General features: G+C 38.3%; 2 protein-coding genes across 7 annotated transcripts in view; one reads left to right on the plus strand and one right to left on the minus strand.

The window, feature by feature from the left end:
- Positions 1–9980, plus strand: part of GAS2 (growth arrest specific 2) — a 137132-nt gene extending 127152 nt beyond the window's left edge. For 5 of the 6 annotated variants that reach the window (XM_066251144.1, XM_066251142.1, XM_066251147.1 and 2 more), the window contains one exon: positions 8230–9980. In XM_066251144.1, the coding sequence (XP_066107241.1) occupies positions 8230–8448 (219 nt within the window). In that variant the 3' untranslated portion in view covers positions 8449–9980. The remainder of the gene's footprint in view (positions 1–8229) is intronic. The other variant, XR_010728096.1, reaches the window with a different exon arrangement.
- A 4306-nt stretch (positions 9981–14286) lies between these two features.
- Positions 14287–21831, minus strand: SVIP (small VCP interacting protein). The gene is made up of 4 exons (XM_066251148.1): positions 21600–21831; positions 19466–19516; positions 18840–18953; positions 14287–15505 (listed from the first exon to the last, which is right to left on the minus strand). The coding sequence occupies exons 1-4, from the start codon at positions 21651–21653 to the stop codon at positions 15491–15493; spliced, it is 234 nt and encodes a 77-aa protein (XP_066107245.1). The 5' UTR covers positions 21654–21831; the 3' UTR covers positions 14287–15490.
- Positions 21832–22084: the final 253 nt, after the last annotated feature.

Genomic DNA, 22084 nt, shown 5'->3' on the forward strand with positions numbered 1-22084 from the left:
AAGACAACGATGTCATTAATTCTGGATTCAGTCCGGATATTTTCTTCTCCCTTCCGCCTTCTTCTATTTCTCTTTCTTGTTCATTTTTAAAATCGATTCACAACAGAATCACCCTCTTTTTTTGTATAATTCCTGTTCCAGCTTCATTCTTTGACCCCAAATCTATCTTTCTTTCAAGCTGTTCTCTAAGCCAGGGGTCGGGAATCTATGGCTCATGAGCCAGATGTGGCTCTTTTGATGGCTGCATCTGGCTCGCAGACAGATCTTTAATAAAAATATAATGTTAAAAATATAAAACATTTTCATGTATTACAATCCATTTATTTCCTACTGCTCATGTTCATGGTTGTGGGTGGCTGGAGCCAATCACAGCTGTCCTCTGGGACAACACCAAATTTTTATTGGATAATGCGTAACGTACATGGGTCATTGTATGGCTCTCATGGAATTATATTTTTAAATATGTGGTGTTCATGACTTTCTCAGCTAAAAAGTTTCCTGACCCCTGCGCTAAGCAATAATTCATGTGGGTTATCCTTCTCATCCTAGCTTTGTTCACTGTCTCTTCTAAAAGCAAATCATTTAATCTTTTCCTTTTTTTATATTTCCAAAAATGAGTAACATCTTCTACTTATCACATATTGTAATTTTTGCCAGGTATACAAAGGATGTAACCCTTTAGGAAAATAGACAAGTAAAGAAGGCAACAAAATATTAAAGGCATTTTGAAGGAAAATCTCAGGTTCAAAGAGGGTACTCTAAAGGTTAGACAGTGCAAAGGTAGTGCATCCAGTGATGCCTGCATGCAGCATTAGTAGGTGTTAACTTTGTTAATTTGTTCGTTCATTCCATAAACATTTATTGAGTGTCCACTGTATGCTAGGGACAAACAGTGGGGTATGGAATTTAGAAAGGAATAACTTTTCCTGGCACTTAAATAAATATTTGTTGAATTGTCAAAGAAAAAGACTTCCTTTCAATTCACCTGGTGAAGGTGGAGCATTTTTTTCTGTATGTAGAAAAGCATGAAAATTTCAGGGGATTCTAAGGCGTTCAGCACATTTGTAGGGTAGGTCATTTGGAGGGGGCATGAGCACAGACAAGAAGGACCACAGTACGGCCACATAGCTGCCCAGTGCACAACCTTCACAACAGTGTGTGGGCATTCTGGCATGAAGAGAAAGAAGGTAGGGACAGAATTGTAGCTGGGTCATAAAGTGCCTTGTGCATCAGAATGATTGATGGGACGGAGGTAGGAGAGGGGGTATCAGAATTGCTGGTGAATTCTTTCTCCAAATTACGTACGCTTTGCCCACCCTAGAGATGCAGATTCTACCTCGGTCCTCCACACAGAGGTAGGTGCACAGCCAGTACTGCTCTCCCAGGATCTTTGCCACAAAGTGCTGAGAATGAGTCACGTTCCTCAGGTGGCGTGGGAGCTAAAAATGGCAGAGAAACCCTACAGAGAACCTTACTCACAGGTTTTAAGCCAGGCAGTGGCATGATTAGATTTTCTTTTTAGAAAAATCACTCTGGCACTGGGCCACAGGGGGGATTAGTGAAGTGTGAGAGAGCAGGACGGCCCCCTGCCGGAAAGCTTTTACATCTCAGGGTCTAATGACATTGGTATTCAGAGTCCTTGCCAGAGATTCCTGCTTGTCTGTTTTCAAGGTCACTGACAGAAGATTCAAACCAGAATGAAACAGATTTGTCAGTGTTGTCCTGAGAAGGTGGTGACACCTAAAGCACTTCGTAGGAATTCTGATTTAGGACAGATGTGAACATTCAAGCAGATCTATGCTGGCGAATTAAGGAAATTAAGCTACCAGATATGAACATATATTTCACTTTAAATTCTGTTTATCAAAAAAAACCCACGTCCTGCTAGTCATTATTTATTTCTGTTGGTGGTGTTTCTACTTGCTCTGTTGCTGGTATAGTATGTTATACAGCTTGGTCACTTTAAAAATCAAATGCGTGCCTGACCGGGCGGTGGCGCAGTGGATAGAGCATCGGACTGGGATGCAGAGGACCCAGGTTCGAGACTCCGAGGTCGCCAACTTGAGCACGGGCTCATCTGGTTTGAGCAAACATTCCACCAGCTTGAACCCAAGGTTGCTGGCTCCAGCAAGGGGTTACTCGGTCTGCTGAAGGCCCGCGGTCAAGGCACATATGAGAAAGCAATCAGTGAACAACTAAGGTGTTGCAATGCGCAATAAAAAACTAATGATTGATGCTTCTCATCTCTCTCCATTCCTGTCTGTCTGACCCTGTCTATCCCTCTCTCTGACTCACTCTCTGTCTCTATAAAAAAAAAATCAAATGCGTTACCAATAAATCCATAAAATTTTCTGGCTCTCCTAGGTGACAATTTTTCCCCATTTTCTGTGATCTATATAAGTATCAGCTGTGCCTTGTCAACGGAAGATGAGTTGATATATTTCTGTTTCTAAAGACTAATTAATGTCATCAAGAGAAGAAAAATACCTACTTTGTCTTCCTTTAAGCTACTGTACACGATGTTATTTTAGTCTGTCTCTCTAAGCTCTATAATTAGGGAGAAAATCTTATTTTCTGAAATCCTATTAGCTCATATCACGACAGCCAGAGTGCTGGACCCTCTGATACTGTAGTGACATCAAGACTTATAGGGAGTTATAGATTAACCATTTTTACAATTTTAGAACTTTCCATTATGTGCTAAGTTGATATGAGAGGATGAACTTAGTTCCTTTCCACCCACTTTTTTTCTTTGCATTAAGTATCTGGAGGAGCTACAGAACTTGTTGGTTATGAGTGGTATGAGAGTATTTTTTTACCTTATGATGTCAGGAAAATAAAATTGAAAAGTGGCTCTAGACTGCAGGTAAACCTATTGTAGCCTGAAAAAATGTGCATTGCACCTGTAAGAAAAAGTTAGCACTCATCTGATGTTATAAGCCACAGCTGGGTCTTTTTTTTTTTTTTAAAGAGAGACAGAGAGAGAGAGACAGATAGAGACAGACAGACGGAAAGGGAGAGAGATGAGAAGCATCAATTCTTTGTTGTGGCACCTTAGTTCAGTGATTGCTTTGTCATATGTGCCTTGACCGGGGCTATAGCAGACTGAGTGACCCCTTGCTCAAGCCAGTGACCTTGGGCTCAAGCCAGCAACCCTGGAGTAATGTCTATGATCCCATGTTCAAGCCAGCGACCCTGCACTCAAGCTGGTGAGCCCGCATTGAAACCAGATGAGTCTGCGCTCAAGCCTGTGCCCTCGGGGTTTTGAACCTGGGTCCTTCAGATGCCAGTCCGATGCTCCATCCACTGTACCACCTACTGGTCAGGCTTGGATTCATTTTTAAGTAATAATTTTTTGGATTAATATAGCTCAATAAGTAAATTTATGTACTAGACTGGGAATAAGGCAGATGTGATTCCTAACCTGGCTCTGGGGAACCCCCTCTGTAAAATGAGAGTATTGCCAATGACCTTGATGATTTTTTTAGAAATTTACTTTAAGGCATATTTGTTGATTACCTGGCACATAGTATGTCCTCTGATATTGCGACTATGTCATCTAAAGAAACAGGTCCCTGTTCCCTGGCGCACAGTAAGAGGCCTTCTATGAAAACAGCACATAAGGAAGCATTATGAGAGGACAAAGTCATAAAACAAAATACCTTTGATAAGAATGGGAAAGCTTCTTCCCATTACTGAGAAAAATTACTAAAAAACAGAAACATAACCTTGAGGGAGACTGAGTCTTTTCTCAGGGGCAAGAAATGTATGTTAATCATAGACATCAAAATAGAAAATGTTTGCCATGTTTGTAACAGCCCAGATCTGCTTCTAGAACATCTGGGCCACTGGGAGAAATATTGAAATGAACCCTTTGTTCCTCCAACCCCCCTTCCACATTGAAAGATGTTGCTGTCAGTAGGAGTCTCATTCCTTTTGTTAGAATCAGTGGCATAGCAAGGAATGAGGCCAATTGTAAAAAAACTAGCAACAGCCAGAATAGATCTAACATGCAAAACCACAGATCTGCTTCTAGAACATCTGGGCCACTGGGAGAAATATTGAAATGAACCCTTTGTTCCTCCAACCCCCCTTCCACATTGAAAGATGTTGCTGTCAGTAGGAGTCTCATTCCTTTTGTTAGAATCAGTGGCATAGCAAGGAATGAGGCCAATTGTAAAAAAACTAGCAACAGCCAGAATAGATCTAACATGCAAAACCACTGTTTGCAACATACATGGAGGAGGATTTGGAGTAACTAGAACTTATTTTTCTTCACTTCTCTGATGAGGGGTGTGATCATGGAAAATTTTTCAGGTCGAGGTGACGTTTGCATTGGGAAAGGTTTGTGGTTCTGGTAAATAAGGAGGGCAAAGCAGAAAGTCCACACTTAGTGGCAAGTCTGGAAAATGTGCAAAAAGAAGGTACATGTTTCCTGGGCAGAGAACTAAAAGAATTCATGGTTCCCAGATCTCAGGGCAGGGCAGCTGAAGCTTTCAGGGCTGCTCACAGAGAATAATTCATGCAAATAAAAGGAACTGCAGCTCAGCCTACAGGACAGAGGGAGCTGGTGAAAGTGTTTGGGCAGGAGACAACCAATCAAATATGCATTTTCAGGAATTCCTTTTGGTAGTAGTTTCATAAATAGATCGAGAGGGCAAGGCTAGAGGCAGTTAGGCATTTATAGTAGCCTGGGGAAAGATGAGGCATTGAATGAAAGAGCACCGATGATAACAATTACCCTGAGAAACATTCAGGAGGTGAATGAACATGCTTGGTTACGGAGATGCCCATGCCGTGGACCTTACTAAGAAAGGCTTGTGGGGCCTCCCAGTGGAGGGTAATAGAGTAGAACGTCTTTGCATTTGGAATCACAGTCAAGCAGCAAGGGCTAGAGTTATAGTCCGGAAACAAAAGTCGATGATAGCAAAAACTGTAAAGATGCAAACAGAGTGGTTAGAATGAGGAAAGCAGTGGAGGACGGATAGAATCCTTCGGGATCCTTTACAACAGCAAAACTTCAAAATAGAAGAAATAGAACCTATGAATGAGGCAGAGGAAGAACATTCAGATAGCTGGGTAGCAGGAGATCCAGGGCAAAGGGTCCTGTCCTAGAGAATCAAGGGGTAGGGAGTTTCAAGGAAGGAGTGGTCGATACTATCAGAGATGGAAAATGAGAGGGATTAGGGATCATCCAGTGGAGTTGACAATTCGAGAAGCCATCTGGTTCCCTTTCCCAGTGCAGTCAGTGAAAAGATGGCGGCAGAAGCAAAGCCTACTGTGGGCTAGACAGGCAATAGGAAGTTAGAAGTAAAGCATGGAGTGTAGATTGAACTATCAGGAATATCAGCTGTAAGGAGAAGGCATGAGAACAGCGTAGCCTGGGATACAAGGAGAAGAGTCTTGCTTTATACAAGAGTGGGAGAAGCCTGGGAATATTTATTTCCTGAAGCTTATGGACCATCATACAATAAATTGGAGAGCAAGAAGAGAGAGGGGTGTTCCAGGCAGCAAGGTTCTGCATGAATGGCAGTGGGAATTAGAGGCAGGGGGAGGAACTGACCTTAAAAAGACTTTCTGTAATGGGAAAGGTGGGGAAAATGTAGCTTGAAGTCACATACCAGGGGAGGTGCCACAAGAGAGAAAGCCAGGCCTAATAAAGGTGAAGCCATCAGTAGACTGATGACAGTGGAGATGGGAGTGTATTTGAAAATAATGAGAGAGGAGGTGAAAATGAAGCTGAAACCAAAAAGGAAAAGAATTAGTTAATTGCAACTCGCCTAATGTCTCTAATCTTGGAGTTGGATAAGGTTCTTCTGGCAGAGCTCGGCAGCTCCGCCCCGGTTTAGAAAGATGGTTTATATACTTGATCCAAGATTGGGGTTTTGTAGGCAAGCATTGGCAGGGAGGGAAGGGTTGAGAGTGATTTGGTTTAGAGCATGTTGATTTGCTTTTAGGTTAAACAATAGGGATTTTGTTTATGGAGGTGCAAGTGGGTGTTAAAGTTTTTTTCTTGAGATTGAGCACATACTAAGAAAAGACAGGGGACTTCTATAGTCAGGGTTGGAAATCCCTATGGCCCTTAATCCTATGCTTGAAACTGTTGCCCAGTTTGTCCACTGACTTTCTTAGCAAACTGCAGGTTGCCGATTAGTTATAGGAAGGTGGGCAGAAATTTAATTCCTGTGATCTGCACATTCAATATGACTGTGTTTCATGATGGATCCCCTTTGCATGGGGCTATGGATACATTAAAGATTCTGTCAGTAGAGTTTGTTCTTAAACACTTGTATATTCCAGAAGGAAAAACATTTCTTTTACTGTTTTCCAGAATTAACTAATTGTTTAAAACTGACTGGTAGTTTTTTCTGGTTGAAATAGTCTCACACTGAAGTGAATCTCATCGTTCTGCCAGAGGCATTCATACCAGGGATGTTTGGAGGCAATTCTTCAATACAATTTGCAGAGCTAAGTGGTACAGGATTTCAACAATAGGTGAAGCCTTTCTCAGGGAGCAGTGGGAGGAAGGGTCACAGGCCGGTTTTGGCACTGGCCTTTGTTCCAGCAACTCCAAGGTTTGGAAGCTGGGAGTAGGGGCACCCACAGGAACTTGTTGGAATGGGAATAGGCCAGGAAAACTGTAACAGCCTGGATAGATTCTTTATTATAAGGAGGAACTGTTGAGGGAAAAGCACTAGATAGGGAGTCAGAAAGTCTGGGTCTTATTTTGAGCAAATCACATAATAGATCTTTGCTTCAATGTCTTCTTCTGAAAAGCAAAAACTTTGTACCACTGATAGGACCAGGGGAGGCAAGGTAGTTACAAGCTACATTCTTACTGCTTTTATCTGCTTTGTACTCCAGGGGCTTCCACTGAGGTTTTGTTTAATGAGTAGAATCTGATGCTAAAATAAATTTAAAGACTCCTAGCTTGAACGTGTTTTCTAAGAATTTTCTACACCAAATACTAATACTCTGAGTGGGAATAACCAGTAATGCATTTAATATAATCCTCCTGAGTCTAATAGTTTTAGTTATTGATAGTTAGCACATTTGTTATTTGATTTTGTAAACAGCTTTGTGTCAACCACATGATTCAGAATTTCTTAGCTTGAGTCCATGGGTGGATTTCTAGGAGTCTGTGAAACCCCTAAACACACATGCAAGATTTTGTGGATCTGGGCATACAGATAGATATCAAAACTTTCAGCAGATTTTCAACAAGTGAAGGAAAGCAGGAATGACACTCAAGTTATCCCCCTGCTCAGTGGGAGCCAAAGACACCAGATTGCAAGCTGACACAGAGTGAGAAACATTTAAATAGATTGCACCCACTCCCCAGTCCTCTCATACAACTACATCCTCTTCTGGAAGTTACATTGCCAGCGTGTCTTCATAATACTGTGGGCAGGGGAGCAGGTCAGCAGGTCTATGGTGATGGGGCAGCATCTCCCTATCATCTTACACTTGCTAATCTTGGAGAGATGCCAAGACCAGGTTCTTCGGCTCTCCATGCCAAACCTCCTCAACTCTGACACGTTTTTACAAGATAGAAATAAAGAACTCTATATTCTTCACTTTTCAACCAGTAGTGTTGTTAACCTGGAGCTTTAAACGGCTCATGGACTTGCAGGTAAGTTTTCCTAAAATGATATATCCTGACGTTATTGGAAAGAATAAAAGGAAAGGAAAACAAAAAATATTTGGCCATTCGATAACACCCTGACTTGGAAGACTTTAATTTCTTTGAATGCATTTTCAGTTTTATTTGGTATCAAATATTTGTGTGATTATTAGTATCGTATTCAGTAGCAGATATTGCCATGGTTTTTTAAGGCCTGGGGCAATGGGGAATAAAGCCCCCCTGGTGGAGAGAATGAAGCATCGATCTGAGGCAGTAACCAGAAACGGGGGCAGAGATGAGCCTATAACAGGATATCAGGTGTCAGAGAGAAGCCTGGACAAATGAAAGCCATCAAGGGATTGTCCATAGACCCTGATTCATACAGCAGGGCAAAGTTGGATTCTGGGATGTGTCCCCGTGATCCACTGGCATGGCCAAAAGAAAGCTGTTTTCCTGTACTGTGACACTGTGTGGCCAAGTAGATAAGCCATGGGCACAAAAAACAAGACAGACTAAAGCCAGTAACAACCCTTAGAACTGAATGTTGAGTTGAGAGTCTGTGAGAATTCTCAGAATGTAACACCTGTGCTCTCCTTTCATTTCAGATGCTGCACAACAAACATGTCATGGTCCGTGTGGGAGGAGGATGGGAAACTTTTGCAGGGTATTTGTTGAAACACGACCCCTGCCGGATGCTACAGATCTCCCGCGTGGATGGCAAAATATCCCCCATCCAGAGCAAATCTCCAACCCTTAAGGACATGAATCCAGATAATTACCTGGTGGTCTCTGCCAATTACAAGGCTAAGAAGGAGATTAAGTGAAACTAGTTGGTCGTGACAAGGGGACTCTCATAATGGCCTGTATCCACTTCTCCAGTGTAGTCAGTTTAGTTCACATGCTCTGAAAATTACTTTGGAAAAAAAAAAGTTTAACACACAGAAAAATGTCCTCACATTGAAAAATGTTCAAAGAGTAGCACTATTTATTTTAATGCTTCTGTAGCAAATGACCTATGGAAAGACATTCTAAACTCAGATTTAGATTAGACAAATGGTAGGCAAATGATTACTTCTCAATAGGTGAACACAGTCTTTAGAACACAGTGATAGAAAAACAAGTCTAGCTGGAGATAAAAACTGTTGTTAGGAGAAACTATTTAGGATTTACAGAGAAGAAAACAGAAAGTGCCTGCTTCACGTTTTACAGAGTAAAAGCACCCCAGACATTTTTATAATTGCAGGATTTTAAAGCTAATTTTAAAAATATGACAATTAGGGTGGTAATGTGTTACTAAAAATATACAAGGGCTCTGTAAGTAAGTGCAGAGTATTTACAACAGTAATACTTTACTAGAAAAGCCACTTCAGAAAAGTTTACATTCACTTGGAAGATTGCCTTAAAGTTGATCCATTATCTATGACCTAATATCTGGGGTACTTTTGGAAGCTTTCAGTACGCCCCTTAGAGAATCACTTACAAATTGTCGCATACATTCCTAAGACACATGGCTGTGTTGAGACTGACAGTGTGATTCACACACATAAGCTGACCTACATTTATATTTTGACAGAGTAAATTGTACATTCAAGCGTTTATTGACTTCATGTTATTTTAAAGCATTATTAAAATATTTCTTTAGTTACTCCTACTTTGCTATGCTGTCTAGTAAAGTCAATTCACTGTAGCTAATAATGTTACAGACTTATGTATACCCTTGTACACCTAGGACAGAGCTGTTTTGTACCCATAAACAGCAAAATATTGTCCTCATGATTCAAGAATTAAAAAAGATAAATTGAAAAAAATTTTATCTGTCTTTATATCAATGCTTCATTCTGAAATAAAGATAATCTTCACGTGGCATATTTCCCTGATGAAGAGTCAAATTATAGTTAGCCAGTACTTTACTTTCAGCAGCTGAATGGTGGTGTGTGTTCTAAGGTGAGAGTCTTAGGTGCTGCCTTGAGTATAAAAAGTATAGGCAGGGTTGATTTGTAATTTCCTCATTTTCAACAACAACAACATCTACCTTTTCTTTCTCCAGAAAGTCAGGGAGGGAGTATCTGTCTGTCATGTGACCTATGTCATCAAAGCATACATGCATGTTAATTGGGAAGTTTTTAAACAATAGGCATAGTGTAGTTTGGTGGAGCTAGAAGCAATGATAATCCTTCGGGGTGGGGGGATTTAAAAGTTTCGTAGGAAATGAAATCACCTTGGGACAGTGAATAATTTTAATATCTTAAAATACAGACATTGAGTGATTTGATTTTTATGTTAACACTGAATTTCTCTGTTTAGTAATTGACAACAGTATTGCTATCAAAACTGTTTTCAAATTATATATATATATACATATATATATATATTTTTTTTTTCAAATTGAGAAGCAGATAGAGAGACAGATAGACTCCCACATGCACCCAACCGGGATCCACCCGGCATACCCACCAGGGGGCAATGCTCTGCCCATCTGGGGTGTTGCTTCGCTGCAATCAGAGCCATTTTAGCACCTGGGGCAGAGGCCATGGAGCCATCTTCAGCACCCGGTCCAACTTTGCCCCAGTGGAGCCTTGGCTGTGGGAGGAGAAGAGAGAGATAGAGAGGAAGGAGAGGTGGAAAGGTAGAAAAGCAGATGGGTGCTTCTCCTGTGTACCCTGATAGGGAATCGAACTCGGGACTTCCACACACCGGGCTGACTCTACTGCTGAGCCAACTGGCCAGGACCTTATATCTTTAATATGTAAAATTAATTGTTTAAAAAATAGTAAACAAAAAATAACAATATCTTCATGTGAAATTTAGTGGCTTACACACTCCGAGTCTATTATATTCTATTACTGTAGGTGAGAAGTATGGGATGACCTCACTGGGTTAACGGATGTCAGCAGGGCTGTGTTCCTTTGAGGCGAGAATCCATTTCTTTGCCCTTCCCACCTTAAAAGACTTCCTGATTTCCTTGGCTCATTTCCCCTTTTCTCTATCTTCAAAGCCAGAAATCGAGTATCTCAACAATTCTTTCTACATACTTCTTTGACCACAGTTTGAAAGGTTCTCTGCTTTCAGGGTTCCATGTGATTAAATTGGGCCCACCTAGAAATCCAGTATAATCTTTCTATGTTAGGATCATTAACCAAATCACATCTGCAAGACACCTTTTTCCATGTAATGTAACATAGTCTCAGGTTCCAGGGATTAGGATGGGAAGATGGTTGGGGGAGGCTAGCATTATTCTTTCTGCCTATACCATATGTATGATGGTCATTTAAGTGTCACTAAGAGCATAATGACAATTGACATTGAAGTCTAGTTGCTACCTGTGTGGTACGAAATCAGGAATATGGAAAATTAGACAACAGTCAGAAGGAAATGACCAAATATGAATGGTTCTTATTCATTAACTCCTTAGTGAAAATTAGTTTCTTTTTTTTTCAGAATTGTGTTGTTATAAATGTTACATTTCCATATACATTTTAGAATCACCTTGTCAATTTTTCTGAAAAAGCCTGTTGGAATTTTGCATTAAATAATTTATTGATCAATTTGAGAACTGCCATCTTGACAATATTGAGTCTCCCAATCAGGAAACATGATCATCATGTCTTTTTATCTTTAGAAACTAAATTTAATGGGGTGACATTGGTCAATAAGAATACATATTTTAGCAATATTTTGTAATTTTTAGTTCAGATCTTTCATTTTTTATTTTTCTAAGTATTTTATCCTATTTGATACTATGATTGGAACCATCTTCGTTTTAAGATTGTTCATTACTTTCACATAGAAATAGCAATGACCTTCATATATTTAGTATTGTACAAACTTGCTTAACTCATTTATTCTACAATTTTGCGTGTGTGTGTGTGTGTGTGTGTGTGTGTGTGTGTGTGGATATGTAGGAATTTTCTACATGAGACACTTGATACTCTCTTTAAAACCTAGGTTAAGCAGGTCTAATCTCTAAGAAATGTAAATGAGAAAATGGTACTTTAGAATTAGGTAGTTTAAGGAGTTAGACTAACTCCTTGACTTCTGATTTATGTGATTAAATAGATTTCAATAAATAGCCAAGAGAGTTTCTGTGGAGAACTAATTCCATTTGAGATGTTTGAAGTACTTAGAACAGTTGACTCAAACCTATTTGTTTATTTTTAAAATATTTTATTTATTTATTTTAGAGAGATGAGTGGAAAAGAGGGGGGAGGAACAGGAAACATCAACTAGTAATAGTAATTGGTTCTCATATGTGCCTTGACCAGGCAAGCCCAGTGTTTTAAACTGGTGACCTAAGCATTCCAGGTAGATGCTTTTTCCACTGTGCTACCTACCACAGGTCAGGCTCAAACCTATTTTTATGACTGGAAGACATTCAAAATTCTATGCAATTCAAGTCTGGTGTTATAAAATAGACAATGCAATTCAGGATATAATAAAAGTATTATACCCAGGTTAAGTAATTTATGACTATTCAGCTCTTAAACCACAATGATCATATTTAGAGGCAGTATTTGCAAGATGATGCATATCTAGAAGAAGGAGACCACAGTAATTTAAAACTATGTTATATGAGATTTAAGGGGTTTGAACTGTTGGGACAAAAACTCAGTAATATAAAACTATGTCATATGAGATGTAAGGGGTTTGAACTGTTGGGACAAAAACTGTCAAATCAGCATCTTTTCAAACTCTGCCATATACACAAATGCCTTACGTCAGTGGCTGTTGGGAAAATTAAATGGCCACAGTGCCACTTTTGAATCAATTTAAAGCATATATAGTAGTCATAGGAATATGAGTTGCATGCCTGGAGATGTTAAAGAAATACACCTTAGATCTCAACACAGATAGGCAGGCATATCTATCAACCTCTTACTGATCTATTTTTGCAGCAGTTATTCAAATCAAGTAACTCGTTCTTCTAAGGACATAGCATAATTCTTATCAGAAAATAAGCAACTTGAACTGTTGGAGGAGAAAAAGAAAATTCAAGGTTTCTGTCAATTCTCCTGGGGTACTAAGAATGATAGCTAGAAAACAGGAGACTAATAATATCATTTCTGGAAAAGAAACATGTATACCTATAAATTCAGGGGTTGTATGAACACACAGCTTTAGCTCTGTTCTCATTAATCCCAGAGAAGAAAGCACTGCTGAAGCTTCCATAACCACTAACCCAAGTGCTAATTATTGAAGATGTAGTCAAGATAAAATCTTGTTAAACAGAGATAGCCAATTTTTATATAGGAAAAAAATCTATATTATATTCCTATATGGCAATACAGAATTTATAACCAAACAATGTGTGGGAAAACAATTACATCCCAAACACAATTGGCAGAAACGTGTCACATAGCAATGCTGAGAAAACATGAAGTGTGTCAAAAGAGGCTGTGTAACACACACCTTTTTGTCACCAGCCATAATAAAAGTTTGATGACTAGAATTAAAAAGCAATGATATAAGCCTTTTACATCTTAACATATTAGTTACATATATGCATTTTACTGTTTCATTTATATTTTAGTAATTTGGTTTGGGGGGCTGTTGAATGCCATATTAAGCAAATGTTTTCCTATTTAAACTGTGATTTATAGTAAATTGGCTCCAAATTAAGGTTATCATCAGGAAGTGATTCATAACTTTATGAGGGAGATACCTGGATATATCTGAATTAGGTGTACAATTTTTTTTAGTAGTAATTTACTGGGTTTTTTTATCAGACATTTTAGTCTCTCCCTTCCCTTTCCTAACACTATCCCTAACATTTGAGTCTCGCCCCTCTGTCCACGTAACCCCGACGGTTTGGGGAAGCTGATCGCAAGCATGGAGGCAGGGCACGGTTGGCTGCAGCAGGAAATCCTACTGTTCCCAGAAGGCGATATACCAGCCTATCATTCATGTTTCAACAGTGAATAAGCGTAGTGTTTGGATATAAACTGCTATTAGAAATAGGGCATTATCCCTTAGATGTGAAACTTTTGTTCATACTAACCCAAGTTGCAATTCTTAAAGATGCAGTACAGATAAAATTGTCCTTTCTATATTAACCCTTTGAGTAGTTAGTTTTTTTTTATATTTGCTGACCCTCGGGAGTGAGTTTTTTTTTCTTCAAATAATGAAATCAGTTTCAGTTACAGTTTTATTAACTTAAAATCATGTTTGTTTGAAATCAATTTATGGAAACAAGAAAAATATACATTTGCCTTTTTCAATGTTGCCTTACACATGTACGATCGTACTCTGGGTGGTCAGAAGGCACGAGGACACGTACATGAACATTTGTACTACTCAAAGGGTTAAAACAGAAGAAAGGATTTGTATGGTTCAAGGATGATATGCCTGGATCTGTATCCTTTCAGTTGTGAATGATCCTTTTTCCTTGGAAAAATTAATCATATTCATAGAGTCAAAATTTTATTTCTAAAATACAATTCAGTAATTTCACTATTCTTTCTGAACAAGAATACTATTAATCTCTTAATGGCCGAAGAAAATTGAGCCTAACTATATGTCTTAGATGGATATAAAATATTTCATGCCATAATAGAAAAGGTAATGTTTCCAGTGAGGATTCAAGAGACATATATTATAGTTCACACTCTTGAAAATTGCAATATAACACAAGTCTTATGGTAGGAATGAGGGAGACAGTAACTCAGTTTCCTTTGGGTAAATCAAATGAGCTGGTTTATTTAATTTAGCCCTTATTGACACTTAGTATCTGCAAATTCTAATTCAGGGTTCAGATGTATCCTTGCCATCCAAGAGTTAGCAACCACAAAAGCTAATTAAATAATATAGCAACCCTTCTCTTTTAGCTTATTATATATTAAAAAGAAAAACTCAAGAAATCAAAATGCTATAAAACACACTACTAATAAAAAATACAACAAAGTTTATGATTACGCATTATACAGAATTATCTCATAATGTCTTTATGTTAAAAGTGGTCTTTTTTACATACAGTACCTACATATTTCTCTTTCATACATTCATACTTGCTTTGGCAATTTTATATTTATATAAATTTTATGACCATTTTCAATAATTACAAGAGAATAAAAAATCCTAAAACTTGGACAAAAGATATTACTACTCAGTATCATCCATCCAGATTCTTGGTTTAACTCAATCAGTTACTACAGAAATCTTCACAGAACTGGCTTGGCTATTGTGCAATAAATAGTACATCACTGCCCTATGATGGTACCACTAATATATAATTTTAAATTCAGCAAGTGAAACAAATTATTGTAATGTAAAACAGTGTGTTAAGTTCATAAGCTTCATAAACAAAAAAATTAGGAGAAATTCAATATTTTCTAGAAGTGTTCATTACTTAATGAGTTAAAAAATTTACAGTGTTCCTTCAATAAGTCCTTCAAAGGACTTTTCAGAAATTTCCCTGATGGCTAGTTTAATGGCACTAAATCTGTAAGTTTAAGCACAAGTCTTCACAGATAATGAAATAAAAGGAAATGTAAGGCTAAGCCGTACAACTATAAATAGTAGACCATTTTATAAAGGAGGAAAAATAAAATTACAAATTTTAATATTTGAGATCTATGAACAATCTTTACATGTGATGTATATATAGTCACCATTTATCTTTAACTACTAAAAATGGCAAATTATCTACCATATGCAAAAGAGAAAATATAGGAAAATAAGTGTTCAATGAAAGGTCTGGCCATTTTCTAAGTGTGGAAATCAAAAGCAATACTGAAAAAGCACTGCATTGTAAGGACACTAAAATCACAAAGTCTGAATCTCCATTTATTCAAAGAGAGGAAATTAAGTTGAGGATGTCCAGTTGATTGCAGATATTAGTTAATGGCAGTAGACTCTCACTCATATTATCCTTTATGAAACTGTCCACTAGAAAATAAAAATATATGAAAAGTAAATTTTATTTAAGGTTACACAACAATATTCCAAAAGTGAACAAACAGGCAAAGGAAGACAATGGGATATGCAAACACAAACTCATTTTTGTGAATAGCAGCAATGACTAAAATTCTACATTATGGTCAAAGTCTGAAATAAGATATGTATGATGGTCTAAAAATACAAAGAAATATAAAATACGTGGTCCAGTTAATGGGTAGCTAAATGCCAAATATCCAATAATCACTAAAGGAAAAATACAAAACAAAACAAAAAGCAAAAAACAAGCACCAACCAACAAAAACAACAACGAAACTATAAAATTAAAATAAAGAATTTCCTGTTCGAGGCATGGGGCCAGGGAATGGCAGAAAGTATTAAATAATGATTTGGTAGTCTTTTCCTTGTTGAGTTTAGAAACTATTCTATTTGTTGTTCTGTTTAAACAAGCCTATTAAATCTGCAAGAAAAAGTTCTGACTCATCCCCAGAAGGGGGTTGCCGGGGGGATTCCAGTCGGGGTGCATGAGGCAGTCTGTCTGTCTGCCTCCCTGCCTCCCACTTGACTAAAACACAAACAAACAAACAAACAAACAAAAATAAGTTCTGAAAGGACCAGAGATACTTGAGGCCTATGGAGTAGTGTTTTCTAAGTATATCTAAGGAATATTATTGGATGTATATGTATATATATTTATATTTATGTAATTAAATACATTTTAAATTAAGATTTATTCCAAGTAAACCTGCTTTAATCACAGAATTTCTTAGAGACTCTATAACTGTAGCCTTTTTAATCTTCAAGAAAGGGATATGGTATATACAATATAGTATTCAAAATTTTAAAACATTTTTTACCATGGGACACTATTTTTCAAAATGTATCTGTATCTGTTAAGATTAATGTTAAAAACACTACTAGAGCAGTGATTCTCAATCTGGTTTGACATTAGATTACCTTGGTGATCTTAAAAAAGTACTGAGGACTACACCCCACTCTCCAAGATTCTGACTGTATTGGGGGCAGGGACTAAGGCTCAGCCTTTTCTGCAAGCTCCCCGTGAGACTCTGATGTACAGCCAGGGCTGAGATCTGCCATTAGTGGTGTATCCTGTGCTGATGCTAACCTGCATCCCAGTGCCATCATCACCCTGACTTCTTATGATAAAGGCTGCCTTTCCCAAAGACAGTGAATAATACAAACGCCAGTTATCCTGGGGAGAGGCAGAGCTCATCAGGAGATGACTATGTGCAGGATACGGGAGGGGACATGTTTTCCTCATACTATGGAGTCAGTTCAGATGAGGAAGAATCTACCTACACTATCGGACATTCCAGACCAGCCTGCAGAACAGGCCTGACAGCAGCCTTTAAACAGCCCTACACCAAGGGGGTTGAGAATTATTCTCTGCCTTGTTTTTTCCCTTGTTATCACTGAGCCATCAACATTTTATTCTGAACTTTTTTGTGTACTCCTGAGGAGCAATGCAGGTGGTCAAGGAGAAAGCGGTAGATCCCTTAGAGCTAGTGCTGGTGGTAGAAGTGAGAAGGAACATTCCAAGGAAAAATGACACAGTGATAACTGTAGTTGCTTTATGAAAATGAGCCACTCTTACTGGGAAAGCTTCCCACCACTGCCCAGGTTAAGACCTTAAGGGTCATTTTTATTAAGGGAGCCAGAGAAATTTCCTATAAGAACATTATACAAAGAAATAGAAGTAGTACATTTACATTGGGATTGTTTTTCATTTTGAGCACCTCTGAGGGGACCAGAAGCAACATAAAGCCTTATTTTTAATCTATAGGCTGAATTCAGGGCATGGAGGCTTTAGGATTAATTAAGAAAGTCCCTTCTTCCTTGGATTTTAAAAGCTGATGTTAAATTTGTTAGTGAGAAGTTGTACAATAAGTACCTTCTTAATTTTGACAATATATAAAGTATCCTTTCCTTATAACATTATGTGATTTTAAGTCATTCAGTAGATATCAGCATCACTACCAACCCTAAAATTTAAGTTTCACAGACTGTTTTTGGACTCTTCTATGAAGTAAACCGGGTGACAGATCTTAACCTCAACAGAATATCGAAAGTAAGCACCTATACTTCAGATATTTTACCCTGTATCTCCCAACTGATTTAATCTATACTAAATTTATTCTATCCTATTATTGGGGGTACATAAAAAATAGGCAAAATGATCACTACTATTTACCTTAATATTGAAAGCATTTATTTTATACTGTTAAAAGTTAACAATAAGAAGGTGTTTTAATTTATAAAGTGAAATGAGATAAAGTAATATGCAATTATGAAACATACACAGATAAATCTCACCTCTATATGATTTCCCTGAGCCAGAATCACCTAATCTCAGAATGCTCCTATACTGCCTGTGCCACAAACTAGGAATATATATGTGTGCATATATATTCACATATATGTGTGTGTATATATATTCACCCCCACATATATGTATTTATATGTAATTGAGAGCAAAAAAAAGAAACTAAATTGAGAAGACAGTGAATCGGCTAAACAAAAGCTCATGAATCACTGAAAAGTTAAATATAATCGAAATTCAGAACACAGTCCTTTTCACAAATATACTTACTTGAGAAATGTATTTCCTTTAAAAGTGGACCAAGGAATAGAAGAATACAATCCTTGTATCTGAAGCATTATTCTTCTACGTTTTAACATGTAAAATAAAACCTTTACAATATTACTAGACTGTAAAGATTCCCAAGTTCAAGGAAGGACCTTGTTTAATTTGTCCACCATTATATTTCCAGTGTAAGCACTGTAATTGTTACATTGGGAGGTACATTTATTACACTCACTGTCCAAATGAACATTTACCTAACTATGATATGTATGACAACAGAAAGATAAAAAATATTAAATCAATGAGTAAAAAAGGTATAGGCTCTAAAAAAATTATAGTGTAATCCAATTTAGTAAGATTGACATTTATATAAGTGGAAACGAGAAACGACCTTTGAAAATGACACTGAATTGAAGTGATAGTGACTTCTTCTTATTCTCCCATCTCGTTGGAGTTTTCTACACATTTATAATTAGTACTAATTATATAAAATATTAAGATAATCAGAAAAAAGCTATCTTGATTTTGGGAAAAAGAGAGTAAACCTATTCCAAATAAACATTAGAATGTCCAAATAAATTGACAGTTGTTCCAATCTATATTATTATCAAATTTTTCTGATAATCCATTTCAAGAGGAAATTATTGAATGGATTGCTACTTAAATTTTTTAAATTGTAGGTAAATTTAAATCTTAAATAAATTTGAATATAGTACTTACTCTAAGTCCACCTTCTGATGGGGGCCCAGATGTAGCAATTTGTTTTTCTATTTTTTCCTTTTTCTTTCTCCTTTCTTCCACAGACTGAACATCCAAAATGCCCCGAGATGCAGACTTTAAGAAATTTAAAGGGAATAAAATAAAACAACAGTAAAAATCTGTATCCAAGTGTTCTTTTGTTTTGTTTTGTTTTTGCTTTGGCGGTGGAGTATTGGTCTATTTCAGTTACAAAAAAATTAGACTACTTCTACAACAACTTTACACAAAACATTATCATTTTTAATTGGGTATTTTGAAACCATACAAATTTCTCCCTAATATTTTTTCTTATCTGTCAGTGTTTTATAAGGCATGGACATTTTAGCCTAAGGAAGAGAGTTTTAAAGGGGTATGTCACTTTACAGAAGACATCTGTATAGTAATTTTCATATATTACCTAAATGATATAAATGCATTAATGTAATTTATAGAAACACAGAGATCATTTTGAAAAATAATTACTTTTAAATATAAATTTTGAGAATCTCATATACCATTTTCATTAGAAAATACTACTTAGTCATAGACATCTATCAAGATTAAAGTATGAACTTAATTCTCTAAGTAAATTTCATTTTTACACTCACCTCCTTCTGTCTTCTCTCTGCAGCCTCTGCAAGCTTAGCTCTTTTTTCTTCCTAAATAAAATATGTAAAAAAATGTTTTAAAATAAAAAAAAACCCAAACATTATCCTAGATAACTTACACACCTATCTATATCTTACAGGTAATAAAACAGTTTATAAAAAATATTTAGTACCGGCCTCAAATGTTCCACTAAGACTGCCAGTATTTACTTGTATAAAACACTCAACTTTCTGAATTTCATTCTTGCAAATAATTAACATACCTTCAAGTAAGAACAAGCTAAGACATATATATATGTGTGTGTGTGTGTGTGTGTATGTATATATAATATACATATATATACATATGATACATATTGGATGTCTTAATATGCATATATATACCACAGGTTGGTCAGTAACATCATCCATTTGCTTTTGTTTTAAAAAGGCTTATAAGCAAGTCAAGGTAATAGAACAAATGCCATTTAATAATCCAAGGTTTGGTACTGCTACTTATAACGGAGTTTGAAACTAGGTTGGTGTTTGTAGGAAAGGTTCATTAATGAAGTGGACGAAACTCATTGTGTATAAGAACTGTAGAAAATGTATGAAAGGTACTTTTCCATGTTGGGAAACTGAATAATTTTCTATTTCATGTATTAATTATCAAAGCTTTATATAAGAGTATTATTATCTTGGGAGTTATGTTAATAATTCCCTTGTTTTTAATACCACAGTACATATATTCATTCATTCATTGTATAAATACAGTATTTACTGAGCACCTTCTATGTCTCAGGAACCTGTCACAGTGCTGAGGATGCAGCAGTAAAAAAACACAGATAAATACTTCCACTCTACTGAAACTTCAAATCCCAATGAAGGCACACAGTCAAATATAATTAAGAAAAAGTGTCAGCCAGATAGTAGTAGGTGCTTGGGAAACAGAAGGGTAAGAAATAGTAGGATGGGTAGGTCGGATAGTTGGGATCTCTTTTATTTAGTGAGGTCAGGAGAAACCTCCACCACAAAGTAACTCAAATAGTGAGCCATGTGGTGATCTCTGGGAATGGGTGGAGGGTTCAGCAAATGCTGACTAGTTGTGCTTTTATCAACAGACCGACAGACCACATTTAAAAAAATCGTAGCAAGAAAGACAACGTGAACTTCCTGGTACTAACTTCCAGGTCTCTCTTTAGTCTGTATAATCACAGAGCTGAAGAGTGAATGCACTTTCCTTAGACAATATCTTTCAAGGAATTTTTAGCTAGAGAGGAGAGAAGAGGGGAATTTAGATTTTCTGTTATCAACTCCCAGGAAGGAGTCCTAATGTAAATACTGTTCACAACAGAAAGGTACAAAAAGAATAAATGCAGTGTACCACACACCGCTAAGGTAAATCTGAACTTCAGATAAACAGCGAATACTTTCTGGTATAAGTATATCCCGATACTTTTTGCGACAAATTTCCTTTGAAAATGTATTCCTTGTTTATCTGAAAATTCAATTTTAACTAGGTGTCCTGTGTTCTTAGTCGCTTAAGGTAGCAACATTACAAATTGTATGGTCTGTATTTCATCAAATAGTCCTTTCTAAAAGGAAGAATTTAAGAAAGCTATATAGTAAAGGTAGATTACAAGTATAATTCCAATAAAGCTTAGGAGCATAGGGGACTTACTGAGCACCTTCTTTAAACAGCTGGTACAGACACATAAAAATGCACATCTCCTACAACATTCACCACTTCAGAAAAAAGAGGAATTTCTTTCTGAACCCTAACTGTGTCTACGCGTGGCCAACAATGGCCCCTACACGCCCCGTCTGCGTGCTGTCCCGGCGTCCCACCAACTGCCAATTCCGCCAGTCAGGGAAAGCGATGAAGACCCCGGAGCCGCCTACGGCCAGTTTACGTAACAACCGAAGTGGAGACCACACGGAGGCAGCGACCCAGTTCCCGCTGGCGGGACCCCAAGGTCCCTGCGGGCGTTATCATACGTCTTCGCCACCAGGGTGCCAGCCGCGGCTCCCAGCGCGCTCCAGAGCGACCCACCGCTCGGGCAGGTGCCCGCAGTGCAGGGGCGTCCTGAGCGCTGCTCCGCGAACAGGTGCAGGCGGCGCGGGACGGCAGCGGCCCGGACGCGGCCTTACTCACCGGGTTCGGCGTGGGAGGTTCGGACTCGCCAGGACAGGGAAAGCAGAGCCCCATCGGGAGAGCGGCTGGAGGTCCCTCCTGCACCGGACTGGTGAGTGTGACCTGCGTGGTAATGCGGGCTGCCCAGAGGGGCAGAGTTCGCCGGGTCCCCAGCAGGGCCGGTGGCTGCACCGCTCGGCTCTGCCCGGTGCAGCTCTGCTGCCTGTGCTCGCGGCTCTGTCCCCGCCCTGAGCTTCCGCCCTCCCACCCCCTCGTCACAGTTCTCCTCCCTTGTTCCCAGTTCCCTGATACTCCACCCCTCTTTGCGCCTCAGTCCCCGCTGCCCGTCCCTCCCCCGCAAAGTGCCCTGGTAACCCGGGCCTCCCTCCCCCTCGCCCTCCTCCCCGGCCGGTGCCAGGCCCGCGGACCTGCCTGGGTGCCGGCAAACGCCTGCTGCGGGCACCGTGCAGGGCTGGATGGAGAAATTGGATTCCGGCTCCCTTTGC

The sequence above is a fragment of the Saccopteryx bilineata genome, chromosome 1 (assembly GCF_036850765.1).
Source record: "Saccopteryx bilineata isolate mSacBil1 chromosome 1, mSacBil1_pri_phased_curated, whole genome shotgun sequence".
Taxonomy (NCBI): Eukaryota; Metazoa; Chordata; class Mammalia; order Chiroptera; family Emballonuridae; genus Saccopteryx; species Saccopteryx bilineata.